General features: G+C 27.0%; 2 protein-coding genes across 4 annotated transcripts in view; one reads left to right on the forward strand and one right to left on the reverse strand.

Moving 5' to 3' along the window:
- Window positions 1–16,905, forward strand: part of LOC126894104 (probable E3 ubiquitin-protein ligase HERC1) — a 47,593-nt gene that overhangs the window by 29,973 nt on the left and 715 nt on the right. For both annotated transcript variants that reach the window (XM_050664848.1, XM_050664849.1), the window contains exons 45-60: window positions 6–199; window positions 1,917–2,132; window positions 5,869–5,993; window positions 6,074–6,242; window positions 6,314–6,636; window positions 6,706–7,009; window positions 7,104–7,220; window positions 8,022–8,198; window positions 8,285–8,937; window positions 8,991–9,149; window positions 9,236–9,424; window positions 9,486–9,704; window positions 11,682–11,942; window positions 12,969–13,176; window positions 16,333–16,526; window positions 16,618–16,904. In XM_050664848.1, coding sequence (XP_050520805.1) covers window positions 6–199; window positions 1,917–2,132; window positions 5,869–5,993; window positions 6,074–6,242; window positions 6,314–6,636; window positions 6,706–7,009; window positions 7,104–7,220; window positions 8,022–8,198; window positions 8,285–8,937; window positions 8,991–9,149; window positions 9,236–9,424; window positions 9,486–9,704; window positions 11,682–11,942; window positions 12,969–13,176; window positions 16,333–16,526; window positions 16,618–16,904 — 3,795 coding nt within the window. The remainder of the gene's footprint in view (window positions 1–5; window positions 200–1,916; window positions 2,133–5,868; window positions 5,994–6,073; window positions 6,243–6,313; window positions 6,637–6,705; window positions 7,010–7,103; window positions 7,221–8,021; window positions 8,199–8,284; window positions 8,938–8,990; window positions 9,150–9,235; window positions 9,425–9,485; window positions 9,705–11,681; window positions 11,943–12,968; window positions 13,177–16,332; window positions 16,527–16,617; window position 16,905) is intronic.
- LOC126894116 (uncharacterized) lies at window positions 9,253–15,694 on the reverse strand. 2 transcript variants are annotated; one of them, XM_050664875.1, is made up of 3 exons: window positions 15,192–15,694; window positions 14,947–15,128; window positions 9,253–9,748 (listed from the first exon to the last, which is right to left on the reverse strand). In XM_050664875.1, exons 1-3 carry the CDS (start codon window positions 15,502–15,504, stop codon window positions 9,737–9,739), a joined length of 507 nt encoding a protein of 168 aa, XP_050520832.1. In that variant the 5' UTR covers window positions 15,505–15,694; the 3' UTR covers window positions 9,253–9,736. The 2 variants fall into 2 exon arrangements, with proteins under 2 accessions (XP_050520832.1, XP_050520831.1); XM_050664874.1 differs by lacking the exon at window positions 9,253–9,748 and having other exon boundaries at window positions 14,112–15,128.

Raw genomic sequence — 16,905 nt, forward strand, 5'->3', positions numbered from 1 at the left:
ATTAGTGGTTTCGATGGAACTATGAGATTGTGGAATAATCAGTTAAGTCTAGAAACTACATTGATGTTTTTTAAATCATCAGATGTGTATGGTAACGATTTGAATGGAGAACTTATATCAAAACTTGCATGGTCGCCATCTGGATCATGTATTGCTGCTTCAATGGAAGGAACTTTAAATATTTATACAATTAAACGAAGTAAGTTTCGAGAATTAATTTACAACTAATAATAAAGAGATAAATTGAATTCTAAACTAAAATTCAAAATTTATCATAAAAAACGGTAGCATAGTGGGGTCGCGGCACAGTGTGGACGAGGCATAGATGGAACCAGTATAGATGATATCTGACAGTGATTAAAATCACTATCATTAGAAACGCTTCGATGCAAATCTGTAGATAGTGTTTAATTTTAAAAGATTGGTAGATTAAAACTTAAAATATAGTAAAATAATTTTAATATGAATAAAAAATTTCTTCTCGCGAGTGGCGACTACAGTGATGGGATCCTAGATCTTTATTGAAGTTATTGAATCTAAATGAGATAAAAATCAAAGCAGTTGAAAATTTATTCTAACTTAAAAAGAATTAAGAAAAAATGCAAAATATTCATTGCCATACGCGGGTTGAAATCTTGTACCCCTAGCATATAAAACACAAGTTTTACCGACTCAGCAACCGTACGTCGGTACCTGAGGTTGAAAAAAATGGCTATTTAAGCTAGTTCAAATTTCATAGTTATTTTTATNACTCAGCAACCGACTCAGCAACCGTACGTCGGTACCTGAGGTTGAAAAAAATGGCTATTTAAGCTAGTTCAAATTTCATAGTTATTTTTATCGACTTAAAAACAAACAAATTTAAATAAGTTTAACTTTCTATGCTATATCAATTTTATTTATATAATATTTATCCAAATCAGTGTACTCCCCTTGTCATGTATTTTCAAATGGTCCGATTTAAAAAAAATGAATGTCGAATGAATGAGGTATATATAAAGTATTTATCATTTTTTCACAATAATTGCATATTTTTGCATACGGTAGTCATTTTCACCATGAAGACAAATCCAGAAGTCAATTTTTTTTTTTTCAAAGTAAAGTATATTACATAATCTTGAATTTAAGGTATATATAAAAGTGTCAGTCTTTCCGGAACATTTTTAAAAGTTAAGTTGAAAAACTTAATTTTTTGTAAAAAAGTTACCATTTTAAAACCCTTCCTGTGGGCTGGTAAAGGGTCAAATGTTCACAAAAATATATAAAATGATAAGTAAATACCTAAAGTATCTATAAAAAAAATTATACGGTTATTTTTAAAAATTTATGGCAATTTTAAGTAAAAAAAATTGAAAAAATGTTGAAAATTAGCGATTTTTAAATTTGTATTTTTGGGGGGATTTCCCCCGTTTACGGGGAACGAAGGAATTTTTTTCAAATTTTGAGGATAATGTCTTCGACTAGATACGAATTATGATCTTTTGACATATTTTTCATCAACATTGTTCCAGCGAGAGCTGAGATTGAGCATATACAGACACAAAAAAATTAATAAATAAAAAGAAAAAAAAAACACATAATAGTAAAATTAATACCTTCTCAGCTTCGCATCGAAGCTAAAATAGTTTGATTAAAATGGCATAAGTTTTTTTTCTATAATTTTTATACTATTTAAAAATATATAAAGTTAAAAAAATGAATATTACTTCTTTTTTAACTAAAGGGAATTATTGTGCTCATTTGCCAATAGTACTCTACAAATAATTATATTTTTCAAATTATATAGATATAATTATAATGTTAAATACAATAATAATTCTTATTGCTTAATTTTTGTTTTATCTTTTTACATTCTTACAGTATATTAATTTATTTATTTGGTTAAATGTTCAAATGTATTTTAATAACTGTTATAGCTATCTGTGATGAAGATGAGACAGGTTTGTCTACACATACAAGAGATGCTTGGATAACAGCCTTAGCATGGTCTGGAACAACAACAAAAAATTCTTATGATTTCCAGACCCAATATTTATTAGTCGGAGGTGTTGATGGGTCTGTCAATGTTGCAACTGTGGAGTGTTTATCTAAAATAACCTATGAAAAATTAAATGATTTCTGCTGCTCAGGAGGTATTTTTATTTTAGCAAAATTAATTATATAACTTACATTATACAATTTTTATTACTAAATTAGTGTATGTATAATGCTTTTGAAATTTTAATATACATTAAATTAGATAAATATTTGAAGAGTCAAGAAAAAAAAATTGTCTCTTGAATAGTCATCATCTTATAAATTTATAAGTATGATTTAATCACTTGTTAAACCATTTTTCTAATGGTGTTACTATACTTAGAGATCTGTAAGATGATGGAAATTCGAGAGGTAAATTGTATTATTTAGATGATGTTTGAATATTTACTTTACTCGCTGTAATTTGAGTAAATTTATTATCAACATATTGCTAAGAAAAAAAAAATTTTAGCTGTTGGAAAATTATTTTTAAAAATATAGATTGAGACATAGTTAATGATTTATCCTACATATTTAAAGTTATAACATTTGAGAATCTTACTTGCTATAATACATATCAAACAAATATAGATGACTGATGAGCTATTAAAAAACTAAAACATCATTTTCAACAATATATGGCAGTTAAATTTATATATTGTCATTTAAAAAACTCATTTGTAAATTGATTCAATTTAAAGGCTAAGGAATCAGATATAACTAATAGAAACTGAGGGTGAATTAAAAATCATTCTTATTGATCAATAGTTATTTCTAAAAAGTAATAGTTTTTATTCATTCAATTTATTAATAAAATAAAAACTTTTTTTATTTATTTGAAATTTTTGAACAAATTAAAATATATTTTTTTAAATTGTAATAAAATACATTGTTAGACAACATTAAAAAAAAATTTTTACAAGTGGAAATGTATAAAACTATATATGGAAATATTACAAAAAAAATAAAACTTCTTTTTTTAATTAGCTCTATAATTAATAAAAATGAACTTAAGGGTTTAAAATTTTATATTTAGTTTCAGTAATGTGTATTAAAAAATAATCGCGAAAAAAAAAATGGTATCTAATCATGACATAAGTTCTGTCCCTATTTATTAGTTGTTCTATAAATATTTTACAATAACACCAATAATTTTGTTTTTGAATATAATTTTAAATAAATGTCATATCTATTATTTTTGGTTAGTACGATAGTTCACGTCACATATTAAACATTGAATGAGGTATTAAAGAAATGTGTATTACTGTTATTGCAAAGTTAGAGTCTTGTTTCAGTGATTGAAAGAGGTGGTGAGGTATCCCATGATTTTGTTTAATGTCCATACTTTTAATAATTTGTGAGAAAATCTTGCATATTAGTGGAATACTATTGTTCATTAAATATCTATGAGTTAGGTGTGTGTGTCCAATGCTGAGCCTGTCAATGATAACTTGGTGTCTGCGTGGTATGTTGAGATATGGCCATTTAGGGATGTTCAGTTTTATTTCGTGTAGTTTAGTTACAGTGCTTATCAATTCTTGTTGCTATAAGAGTAGACATTTTGTATTGGTGGTTGATTTGATATCTTGGATAGTCCATAAAGGTGTTTTTGCTATGTTGTCAGTTTTTGCAGTTTCTTTTGCTGGTATGTTTGCTTTTTCGTTTCCTTGGATTAATGAATGTCCTGGAACTCATATCATTTTTACAAATATACCTTTGTGGTGTAATGAGTAGACTGTATTTTATATTAAATTGACCAGAATATTTGTGTTAAATAGATTATCTAAGCTGGTAAGTGCGCTGAGAGAATCAGTTAAGATAATTGGGTCTCCGATATTGTTCCCACAAATATATTCAATTGCCTTAAGTATAGCATATGTTTCAGCTGTGTATATAGAGCAATGTTTTGGTAACTTATAGGTCTTATCGATCCATTAGATGCATCTGTGTATAATTTGTCCAGTTATGGTAATTGTTCATAAATTTTATAAATTTGGTATTGTAAATTACTTGAGGGGTTGAGAGTTTGGGTGAGTGGTGTAGTTCATAGTTGATATTTAATATATCAGAACATGCTGGGAATATTCTAAATGTCGTTTTGTATTAATGTTATTTTTTTCCATCATTTTTTTTATATAACTATGAGTAAGTAAATCATTAGTTTTTAGTTTAGCACCAAATTTTAATGTGTTACCTACCTGTTCTTATAATTTTATGGGGAAAAATGCCAGATATATTACATTTACTTATTATAGGGATTGATTTGAATGCTCCTAGAGCATACTATTTTATTTATTTGAGGAGCTTATCTAATGTCCTAATAAGTGAGATAGGACAGTAACTTTGGAGATCAAATATGTTTTTTCCAGGTTTCGGTATTTGAATGACCACACTATGTTTCCAGTTTGAGGGGATACTGCTTACTTTCCATATTTCATTGTAAAAATCTAACAAATACTGTTGTGACTTAGATGTCATATTATGAATAAAAAAAAAAGGGTATATCATCTATAACCAGGGCTGAGGCTATTACAGTTTTTTTTAATTTAACTTTTTGAAACTATTGAAAATAAAAAAAAAAAATTGTTTATCGGATTATTTAATGGAAAACTATAGATGACAAGGCAAAAAATAGATATTCATATGAAATAAGATCAAATGTAGCAGTCAAAACTATCGCAAAGAGGATTCGCATAAATCTACTCTGTAAACAAAAAATCATCGCTAGAGAAATGAAAATTCCACCATGTCTCACATAATTAAAGAAGACCTTGGTGCATATCTAAGAAGTACAGGTCAACAGTTGACAGACACTTTATGTCAAATTAAAGCGTTGATAAAAGCAAGAAGTTACTTCAGAAATACGCGAAAAATGGTCACTGACACATACTGTTTACAAATAAAAACATTTTTATTGTAGAAGAAAAATTCAACTGTCAAAATGATAGAGTTATGCTTGCAATTTTTGGGAAGCTGCTGAAAAAATTTAAAGAGTAGAAAAAGGACACCATCCGGCCTTAATAATGGTTTGATGGTATTATATGAGGGCTTTACTCAACTACCTTTCTATGAACAGGGATTCAAAACACACTCGGTCAACTACCAAAGTAATATTTTAAAAAAGGTAGTGAAACTTTTAAGTGATACCTTGTTTGTAGGAAAGAACTGGATCTTTCAGCAAGATTCAGTGCCTGTGAATAAAGCAAAAACTACACAATGCTAGTTGGAGGTCAATTTACCTAGATTTAGTGCCCATTAAAAGATTGGCCTCAGGAAGTTCAGATTTCGATCCTTTGGTCTACAGACAGTGGAATATTTTAAAAGGAGAAGGTCTACTGTAACTTTCACTAAAATATCGAATCATTAAAAGTCAATTTAGTAAAATTAGCTGCCTCAATACCGTTAGAAGTGGTGTATGCTGCAATAGATAAGTGGCCAGATTGTTTGAAGAAATATATGAATGCAAACGGTAGACATTTCAAATAGTATTTAGTTTTTTTAGTTACTAAGTTAATAAAGAATAAATAACATCAGATTTTTTATTTGTTTTATTTCATTTTTTAAATAAACACCTTTGTATATGGACAGAACTTATGTCAAGATTAAGTAGTTTTTGACAGTTAAATATAGGTTTCAGACCACTATGCAACAGTAAGGAATGTAATAATATTTACAATATTATATCATATTATTAATATTTTTATATTAATAAACTATTTATTTTTTTGTTCATTAATGTTATATTATTTTTTCAATATTATTATTTATATTAATATTATCATTATTTATTAAATATTTTTTCCTATTCAATATTCATAATATTGTAATTTGAATTTTTTTATTCTATAACAGTTCCAGTATCTCATATAGCATGGCATGATGACTTAACATCATTTGCAATAGCTTTTTCTTCTGGTACTATAAAAATTGGTCAGATTCAAAATCCCACTCAACCAGAAGTTTTAACAGTCTGCCAAGTAATAAATTATTAGATCATAAAATAAATTTTATTTTTAATAATCTAATTGTATCATAAATTATTAAAATATGTTTTTAGAGTCCTATAACGACTTTGCAATGGTCTAGAGCTTTTGAAATATTGTCTGTAAGTAATGTAGAAGACTCGAGTGTAAAACTTTGGGTGAAGAAACAAAATTTTTGGGAAATTTTTCATGATTTAAATCATTCTAATGAACCAACATGTGTAGTTTGGTCTCCAGTTGTTGGTAATTAACAATTTTTTTTTCTTCTTTTTATTCTTTTGATGAATATTTAAATACGTATTTGGTTTTTGTAGGTAATAAGGGTTTATTACTCTGTGTTGGAACTGTTGTTGGTACTATTAATGTTTGGTTAATACCAACACCATTTTCCAAGCAAAAGCCAAAAGTTCTCTATTCTTTTCAAGGACATATGTTTAACTCTGTGACTTCAATGGCTATTCATAATAGTGGCCTGGTACTTGCATCTGGTTGTAGTAAAGGGACTAGTGGAGTAGTAAATATTTGGTCACTTTTTGATGGAAGTTTACTTAACACCCACACTGGTTCTGGTGGTGTAGATGATTTATGTTGGATGGATGACCAATTAGGTCTTGCTGTTTGTTTTGCCCGTTCCAAGGTAAATAGGAAAAGGGAAAAATACATTTTAGAATTAAATATTTAACTTATTTTATATTGTGTGGTATAGGATGTTACAGTTATTCAATTTAGTGCAGATAATTTGATGCATAACCGTTTTGAATCAAATGCTCGTAGTGCATTATATAGACGAAGACTTCACGATATTCAATATTTCCGTAAATTTGTCCAATCATTGCCTGAATTATTGCAGCTTCAAATGAATCATGAAAAACATAAAGTATTAATGGGTGATCGTCTATTATATAGTGATTACTTAAAAGGCCTTATTGCCATTGCCTTAGAAATTTGGCCAGATCAAACTTTTTGCTTCCCTTTTGTGCCACCTAATTCGAGCCACAGTATTGAATTTTGTGAGTGAAATTATCAATTTTAGAGTACAAAATATCAAAATAACTTAATATTAAGTTTATTAATATTAATATTAAATTATAATATTTGAAATAGATGAAGAATGGCAATGGTTGCAAAGATTAATAATGGTTTTAAATACATCAAAAGCTTTGTTAACAAGGAAAAATTTTCCTGAAACATTTATTAATTATTTTTCAAGTGACATTAACGGTATGGTAAACCATTGATTAAATATAAATGATATATAATAAATATATATTCATTTATTTATTTATTTATAATGATTTATATTATTTAGTATTAATCACACCATGATGTTAATAATAAACAAATAAATTATTACATTAAAATTTTTATAGTATGTTGATATAATTTGGATAAAAATACTTTAAATTTATTGGATTACAATATATAATTGTTTGGGAATCACTGCCTATGCAGTGATTCCCTAAAAAACAAACACATGTATAACAACCGTCGCCGTTGAAAGCACCTAACCATTGTCACCGAGATTTTTCACTTTAGTTTTTGTTTTCAATTGATTTTCTCATATAATTTGTTTTATTATTTTGTTTAATTTTGATGCGTTTTATCATGTATTGTCAAGACCTACTTCAAAATTAAAATTGTACATCCAGCAATTATCAGGCCAGTTTTATTTTATTTGTATTGTTCATTATTTATGAATTTGTTTTAATAATTTGTTTTTTATATTATTTTGTTTGATTCGCCCTCAATTGATTGTTCCTTTAAGCTTAAACGCTGGTCAACAAAATTAAAATGTTCTAATTTTTAAGTTGTATTCTTTCTTTAATAATGAAGTAATTAAAGCGTTCTAAAAGAAAAGTTGGTTAATTTTTCCTTTCAATCATACAGTCCACCACATCGAAAGAAAAATAATTGAATAATTCTAAATAATAATATATTATGAAATAAAGTCATTTTGATTTATCCTATCCATGAAATTAATTTATGATTATAAATATAAAATTGTATATTATTATAATTTAGAAGAGAATTGTGACTCTTATTTGTGGTTAGAAGCTATTAATAATACCACATGGACATTTGAAGCAGATAAACAAATTGTTCAGTGGTTCAATACAACACCTCATGACTGGCAACCTTACACAAAATGTGATGCATACCTTTGGGGAAATGGACGTAATGGACAATTGGGAGAAATAGGTGGGGTTTTAATTATATTATCTATTTATTAATAATAAAAGTTTGATTATAAATCTATAGATAAATATATTTTTTTCATATTTTAGCTGTTGGTCAATCTTTATGGTCTCCAAAACATATGCCTAATTTTAAAATAGCTCAAAGAATTATTTGTGGACAAAACTGTACATTTGTATTGACTAGTCAGGGTACAGTCTTCTCTTGTGGTGAAGGAAATTATGGTCGTCTTGGCCACGGCCATTCTGATAGTTTACCCAACCTTACTATGATATCAGCCTTGCAAGGATTTGTAATAATTCAAATTTCTACTTCTATTGGTTCTGATGGTCATAGCCTAGCTTTAACAGAAACTGGAGAAGTTTTTTCGTGGGGTGATGGTGATTTTGGAAAACTAGGACATGGAAATAATGAACGACAGCGTAAACCAAAACTTATTGAATCTCTTTATGATGTTGTTGTTATTCAAGTTGCATGTGGACATAAACATAGTGCTGTATTATCTCGAGATGGTGAAGTTTATGTATTTGGTAGTGCAGAACATGGAAAACTAGGGCTTGGAGGCCATACTAATAAGAAACGGCCAACTAAAATTATTCATAAAGGCTTTCTTAATGTCAAAAATGTTGCATGTGGACAAAATCATACTGTGTGTGTTGGAGAAAATGTTGTATGGTCATTTGGTGAAGGAGAAGGAGGAAAATTGGGGATCGGAAATAAACAAGATAGTTACATTCCACAAGTAATAAGTTTTTTAATTACACAGACTGTTTTTTAATTTAAATTTTTTTATAGCTTATTGTAAGTTTGACTGGTAAAAATATTAAAAAATCATTTTGTGGAAACCGGTATACTTTATTCCTCTCTGAAGATGGTGAACTTTATTCATGTGGAATAGACAATTTAAATGATGCACAAGATACCATATATCAAGAAAAATTATACCCAGAAAAGGTTCTCTCATTTTGTTTAAATAATAAATAACACAATAATAATTTAAATGTATACAATATAATTTTTATTAATATATGTATTTGTAGATTTTTGAGTTTCAAGGGCACTTTGTTAAAGATGTAGCTACTGGTCCTGATCATGTATTAGCTTTGACTAATTCTGGTAATGTGTGGGCTTGGGGTAATAATTGTGAAGGTATTCTTGGATTTGGTCACAATTTACCTGTTCATAAACCTGAAATAGTTAAAATTCTATCTGATAAAAATATCCAACAAGTAAAAGTCTTAATCAAACTTCTTTTATACTTATAGCTTATATTTTTAAAATTATTTTCAGATAACTACAAGTCGTACTCATTGTGCTGCATGGACAGCAGAACCTCTTGTAAGTGAATCTACAAATATTTTTCATAAAGATTTACCTACATCTATACCTTATCAATATGGTCATTTACAAGACTACAAAGTGAATGCAATAGCTGCTAGAATGAAATGCTTACAGCAGTTCTCTAATATACTGTATACCTGCTGGCAGATGATACCATTTAATTCTCCCGTAAGTGAACAATACAACAAATTCTCTGATTTTTATTTGTTCTCCTAAAATAATAGTGAAATATAATTTTTAAAATTTGCTACACACTACTTATAAATAATTTTTTTTTTAATATACAAGGTGATTTATTTATCATAACCCACTCAATTACTTACAGAATAAATATATTTAAACATTTATTTTTTTTTACATATATTTTTTATATATATTTTACATATATTTTTTTTTGGTTATCTTTAGTTACACATTATTCTTGAATTATTAACTATGTAATACTTTTTAAAATCATCCCTTATACCTTGTAAGGGGGTCAACTTTTTGAGTTTTTAATTTAATAGTAAATAACATTTGAATTTTTAATATAACTTTATTCATTTATTTGATATAAACATTTAAAGTTTCAATTTTTTGAGTTAATATACATGTATAATACACAAGGTTTTACAAATACTGGTAGCTAAATAGTTTTTTATGACATCGCTGTCACAGTCACGGATTGTTTATTATCAATTATGACTATCAATAGATAGACTTTTTATATAGTCAGTTAGTGTATTTATGACCTCACAACAATGTGCCTTACTACCATTGATAATAACAATGCTGTGTACCTGCGAATATTGATGTCATAATAAACCATTTAGCTACCTGTATTTGTAATACCTTGTGTATTATACATGTATATTAACTCAAACATTTGAAACTTTAAGTGTTTATATCTAATAAATGAATAAAGTTATATTAAAAATTCAAATGTTATTTATCATTAAATTAAAAACTCAAACATTTTATTAAATTAAAAATATGTGTTTCCATTTAAAAAAACAAAGTTGACCCCCTTACAAGGCATAAGGGATGATTTAAAAAAATATTACATAGTTAATAATTCAAGAATAATGTGTAACTAAAGATAACCAAAAAAAAAAAATGTTTAAATATATTTATTCTGTAAGTAATTGAGTGGGTTATGATAAATAAATCACCTTGTATAGTATTAGACAAATGTATTGGGGTTGAATCTAGTGGAGAGTATTAGGATGTAACATGAAAAAATAGTTATGAACACAAAAAAATGTACTTATATGTAGGGGTGCTCCATATATAGGGATGAAGTTAATTTTTATTTTTATTTGAAGCTTTTTTTTCTAAAACTGTGCTTTTTACTATAGCTATATGAATATAGTTAATTTGAGACTATTAAAACGTCATATTTACTTAATATTGAGTAGTTTAATATTCACAGTGATGTAGTTAAGGGGTGGGCTACAGTGGCTATAGCAAGGACTGAATCTTAGTGTGGTATAGAAGTAAAATACTTCTTCATGAAAACTATTTAAAGTTGAAATTAAGTACAAGTTAATGACTTTTTTTTTGCTTTTTATATTTTCATGATAAATAATAAATCACCAAATTTGTGTATAATAAACTCCTAATAAAATCTAGAATTTTGTCCCTAGCTCTATAGTTCTCTTCACTCTTCAAGTTAAATTAAATATGTTTTTGTAGTTTTGATAAATTGTCAAATATTATATTTTACTAAATTTGAGGTATCAGTTTGTTTTTATTTCATTATAACATAATGATATTATATTATATCTTTACTAACATAATGATAGAAAACATGATTATTTTTATTTCTGTCTTAAATTACTTGTCTTATTAATAAAGAAGAGGCACCAAATAATAGAAATAATCTTTTGAATACTTAATATTATTAATTTTAATCTAATATCTATAATATAATTTTTAGACAATTTTTGAGGTACATTATCAGACCATACTCTACTTTAATATTTATCTGATACCTCCAGTTTCACAACAGTAGTGACTGTATATAATAGTATTTAGTTTAGAAATGTATCCCAAGCAAAAATCCTAGCCATATTACAACTCATTTATACTTGTGTTAGGAATGTGTGTTTAGTGAAATAGAAAATTATTTTTATAATCACAAATATAAATGTTTATACATTTCAGGATTTTGATTGGAGTAATATTAAGCGATGGCATTGGCTATCAGATAAAAGACTAAAATGCTTATTTACTAATAAAATTGTTAAACTTCCATTAATGAAAGTAATAAGTCGAACAATGAATCAAGGACAAAATTATGGGCCACAAATTATTGTTAAACGTCTAGGTAGTAATGGTGCAAATATTTCTATTTTTGAACAAGTGGCTAAACAAATTGTTAACATCAATCCTGAATTATTAAGATTACCATCAAGAGCATGGAAGGTAATATTTATAAGCTTTTAATTAAAGTAATAAAGTTAGTTTTTGTTATTAAAATAAAAAAAATTTTCAGTACTATATTTAGATATTACGGAGATCAATACAAAAATGTTTTTGTGGGGTCCTTTTTATTATAACTTTTCTTTTCCTTGATATCTACGTTTGTGAAGTCCTTTCAATGCAAGGCTTTTAGATAAAAAAAATTGTGGTTTTGCCTTTCCTGCAGGCCTGTTATATTTATTAAAATAATGTTTGTTTGTGTCATGTTTTCCTCTACAAACTTTCTCATTTACTTTTAGACTATCATGCTTTGGAAATCAACCTTTGAATTATATTTAACTTTTCATTTTGTTAATTAATTGTTTTAATATTCCCAATTCAGCCTCCCTTATGTTATTACAAAAATTATTCCCTTCATCCATTAATCTGGTTTTTTGATAATAAAATAATAATTATTATTTGTTATTTATTGGGACGATGTTACCGAGTGGGCAATGTGACAGTGTCTTATGTGTGCTATCTTGTGTTTAAGACTTTGTCATAAGTGACCAAGTTTGCTGAGCCAAAGATTAGTCAGTAATTGGAGTCGCCATCCCTTTCTTTGGTAACGGAATAAATACTAATTCCAGGATATTTATGGATAAAAAACTTTCACTTAAGTGGCAATGAGTAGTAAAGGCAAAAATAAATTATATTGTATCATCAATAATGTATTTAGTCTTTGTATTATTAAAATTTTATTGTTTCTCTTACCATATAACTAGGGCTAGGAATTATATGCTTCTATAAATTTTATAAAGTTATTTTGAATACATCATCAGCCAGTATAAATTTTTATTGATTAGAAAATTTAGTGACTAATGGTATATAATTTATTTTATTTTAAACTTCCCTGATTAGTTTCTAAACTATAATAATTTCTTGTATTGTAGGCTTCAATGAAAAAAAATTATATAATTGTAAATTATAATATAAAATAATTAAATAAGTATTTGATTTAAGCATTAATATTATATTTTATGTATTCAGGTAAAATTAGTCGGAGAGGGAGCTGATGATGCAGGAGGTGTGTTTGATGATACAATTGCCCAAATGGTTGAAGAACTTCAAACACAAACAATTAAATTATTAATATTGACACCAAATGGACGTAATGAAACTGGTTATAATCAAGATCGCTATTTGTTTAATTCAAAAATGAATCAGTTAAAACATCTACAACTGTTCCAATTTTTAGGTCAGTTATCATATGTGTTACACGTAAAGTAAAAAATATTAGTACAGTGGTGACGTGGCATAGTTGGATCATTTATAATGATATCTGACAGTGATTAAAATCATTATAAAAAAAAACGCTTCGGTGCAAATCTTTAGATAGTGTTTAATATTAAAAAATTGGTGGATTATTCCAAAAGTTACATGATCTGCTAGTTCCTTATTAATATCCTGATTAAGATAAAGTATGTCAAATGAAAAAGGGATTATTAAAAATATTTCTCATAAAAAAATTGTGTTGATCCATACATTTTTAAAAAAGTTATAGCATTTTAAAGTTAAAAATGTAAAATACAAAATCGAAAATTTTCACACAAAAATAGCATTTGGTAGCCATTTTCACCCTGAAGATAAATTAAAGTCCGAAATTTTTTTTTTCATAATAAAGTATATTACATTAGCTTTAATTTGTGATATATATAAAAGTGTCACACTTTCCAGAACACTTTCAAAAATTAAGTTGAAAAAGTTAATTTTTTGTGAAAAAGTTGTCATTTTAAATCCCCCCCTTTAGGCAGATAAAGGGTTAGATTTATAAAAAAAAATATACCAAATGATAGGTAAAGACATCAAGCATATATGAAAAAAAAATTATATTGATTTGTTCATTTTTAAAAAAGTTATGGCAGTTTTAAGAAACAAAAATTGAAAAAATTTCGAAAATTAACGATTTTTAAATTTGTAATTTTTTTGGAGATTTCCCTCAATTACGGTGAACGAGGGAAATTTTTTCAATTTTTAGGGTAATGTGTTCGACTAGATACGATTTGTGATCTTTTGACGTATATTTGAAAGAAATCCGTTCGGTGAGAGCTGAGAAAAAGTGGTAACAGACACAAAAAAAAAACATAGTAAAACCAATACCTTCTCAGCTTCGCATCGAAGCTAAATATATATATATATTAGGGTGTCCCTTATTTTGAAAATTTTGGAAATTCTTCGGGCTCACCCCCCAAATTTGTGTGTATACATATAAAAAGTGGCTACAAAAAATTTCAGGCCGATCAGATAAGTTTAACCCGTGCCGACTTGGGGTTGAAAATCGGCCAAAAGGGGTACTTTTTTAGTTTTTAGCAATTAACTCGTAAATTAGCACTCTCACAAAAAAAAATATTAAAACTAAATTGTAGATCTAATTGTTTTGTATAAATTAAGTCCTTACAGTTTTTCTTTTAAATCCATTAGTTTTCTAGAAAAATGTCAAAATACATAATATTTCGTAAAATTGCCGAAATTAGCATATTTACGAATATTTTATCATATATGACGAACCATATGTGATACGACCTAATGTTTCATACAAAAATTGTTTAAAATTAAATTTTGCGAAATAAAAGTATTAAGTACAAATTTCATTGAACCGATCGTTTTATTGCTATAGCTGAATTAACTCGATCATATTACGATTTTTACTAAATATATGAATTTTATTGCTTAATTTAAATATATTTCCTTTATATTGTAAAGTGATGTATTTGTTTGACTTAAACTCATAATGATACTTACTTCTCAATATTATTGTATAAATTAAAAAAAAGTTACTATATAAAATACAAAATGTTAAATTCAAAATAATTCACAAATTATAACAAAAATATACATTAAAAACTATGTTTTAATGTTTTTTTGTTGCAATTAGGATATAATATTCTATGCTCTTGAACACACAGTGTAAAAGTAACTCAGCTTTTTCATCGTTTACAGTTAAACTTTCATGAAAATCTTCCATTACCTTAACCGCTTTATCTGCAGAGTCATTTACTACTTTAAGTGAACATACAATTTCTTTTTCGTGTAAATAAAAATTATCAGTATTCCAATTACTTGGATCCAAATTTAAAAAATTAGTATTGATATCGAATCGTTTGAAAAATTTCATACTGCTTTTTGACAAAAAAGAAGCTACAGTTTTTCCTAAAAAAAAATATCAATCACTCAATAGTCATCAAAAAATAAAGATATCAAAAATTATTATACCTGAAAATGATTTGTCAATATGACTCGATGAAAGAATAAAACGTTTACTAGGGTTTATTATTGACTCATTATTAAGGGATACAACCATTAATTTTTTTATTTCGGTTGAAATGGAATCGTCCATTTCCCAGAAAATATTACACTCGCGAATAGTCAATACTGCTTTTGCTCTTATAGTAAGATTAACAATTCTTAGGTTATAAAAAAAAACTTTTAGAACTTGTCCAATGGATGGAAGTTTTGAACCTAAAATTTGAGTAGTCGAAGACCCTATTAAAAATATTTTATTGTCATTTCTTAATACTACGGACATTTTTACGTAAACTAAAAGAAAAGCACAATAGGAAGCAGTTCAACTTAATACGCGATGTGAGCGACTAAAGTGGTATAAGTATAAGTTCACTACATCTATTGCTGCGATTTGTAATAAATTTACGATTTCCAGAGTTATTTATAATTTAAAAATAATAACAATACATTAATTCAGTCATACCATAGTATTATCGCCGTACTTGTACGATAAGTGTTGTAATAAACCAGATGATAACTAACAGAATCTAGCATTAAAATTCATATATTTAGTAAAAATCGTAATATGATCGAGTTAATTCAGCTATAGCAATAAAACGATCGGTTCAATGAAATTTGTACTTAATACTTTTATTTCGCAAAATTTAATTTTAAACAATTTTTGTATGAAACATTAGGTCGTATCACATATGGTTCGTCATATATGATAAAATATTCGTAAATATGCTAATTTCGGCAATTTTACGAAATATTATGTATTTTGACATTTTTCTAGAAAACTAATGGATTTAAAAGAAAAACTGTAAGGACTTAATTTATACAAAACAATTAGATCTACAATTTAGTTTTAATATTTTTTTTTGTGAGAGTGCTAATTTACGAGTTAATTGCTAAAAACTAAAAAAGTACCCCTTTTGGCCGATTTTCAACCCCAAGTCGGCACGGGTTAAACTTATCTGATCGGCCTGAAATTTTTTGTAGCCACTTTTTATATGTATACACACAAGTTTGGGGGGTGAGCCCGAAGAATTTCCAAAATTTTCAAAATAAGGGACACCCTAATATATATATATATTGATTTTTAAATTTACTTTTACAATTATTTTAATAGGTATATTATTTGGTGTTGCTATAAGAACCAAAAAACCTTTAGCACTTCCTTTGTCACCATTAATATGGAAAATGATTATTGGAGAATCATTAAATATGTCTGATCTTGAAGAAAATGATACTTATTATGCTCAAAACTTAACTAGTATACAAAATATTCACCAGACTGGGGTGACAGAAGACAATTTTGAAGAAGTATAATTATATTAGTTTTATTGTTCTAAACACTCATGTTTGAATTCAATTTTACAATTTTATTATAACTTCATATGATTTGAATACTTAGGTTATACCATATTTATGTATGACTGGTACAAGTTGGACAGAACAAACTGTTGCTTTAATTCCAAATGGTCATTATGTACCTGTTACATATTCAAACAGACTAAAATTCTGTGAATTAGCATTAAAACAACGGTTCCATGAAATGGATGAACAAATATTAGCTGTTAGAAGAGGTCTTGCTGCTCTTGTTCCATTACCATTACTTACGTTTCAAACTGCTGATAATTTAGAACGCATGATTTGTGGACTACCTGATATATCAATACCAGTATTAAAGACTATTGTTAGG

The sequence above is a fragment of the Daktulosphaira vitifoliae genome, unplaced genomic scaffold, assembly GCF_025091365.1.
Source record: "Daktulosphaira vitifoliae isolate Bord-2020 unplaced genomic scaffold, ASM2509136v1 Scaffold_1, whole genome shotgun sequence".
Classification (NCBI taxonomy): Eukaryota; Metazoa; Arthropoda; class Insecta; order Hemiptera; family Phylloxeridae; genus Daktulosphaira; species Daktulosphaira vitifoliae.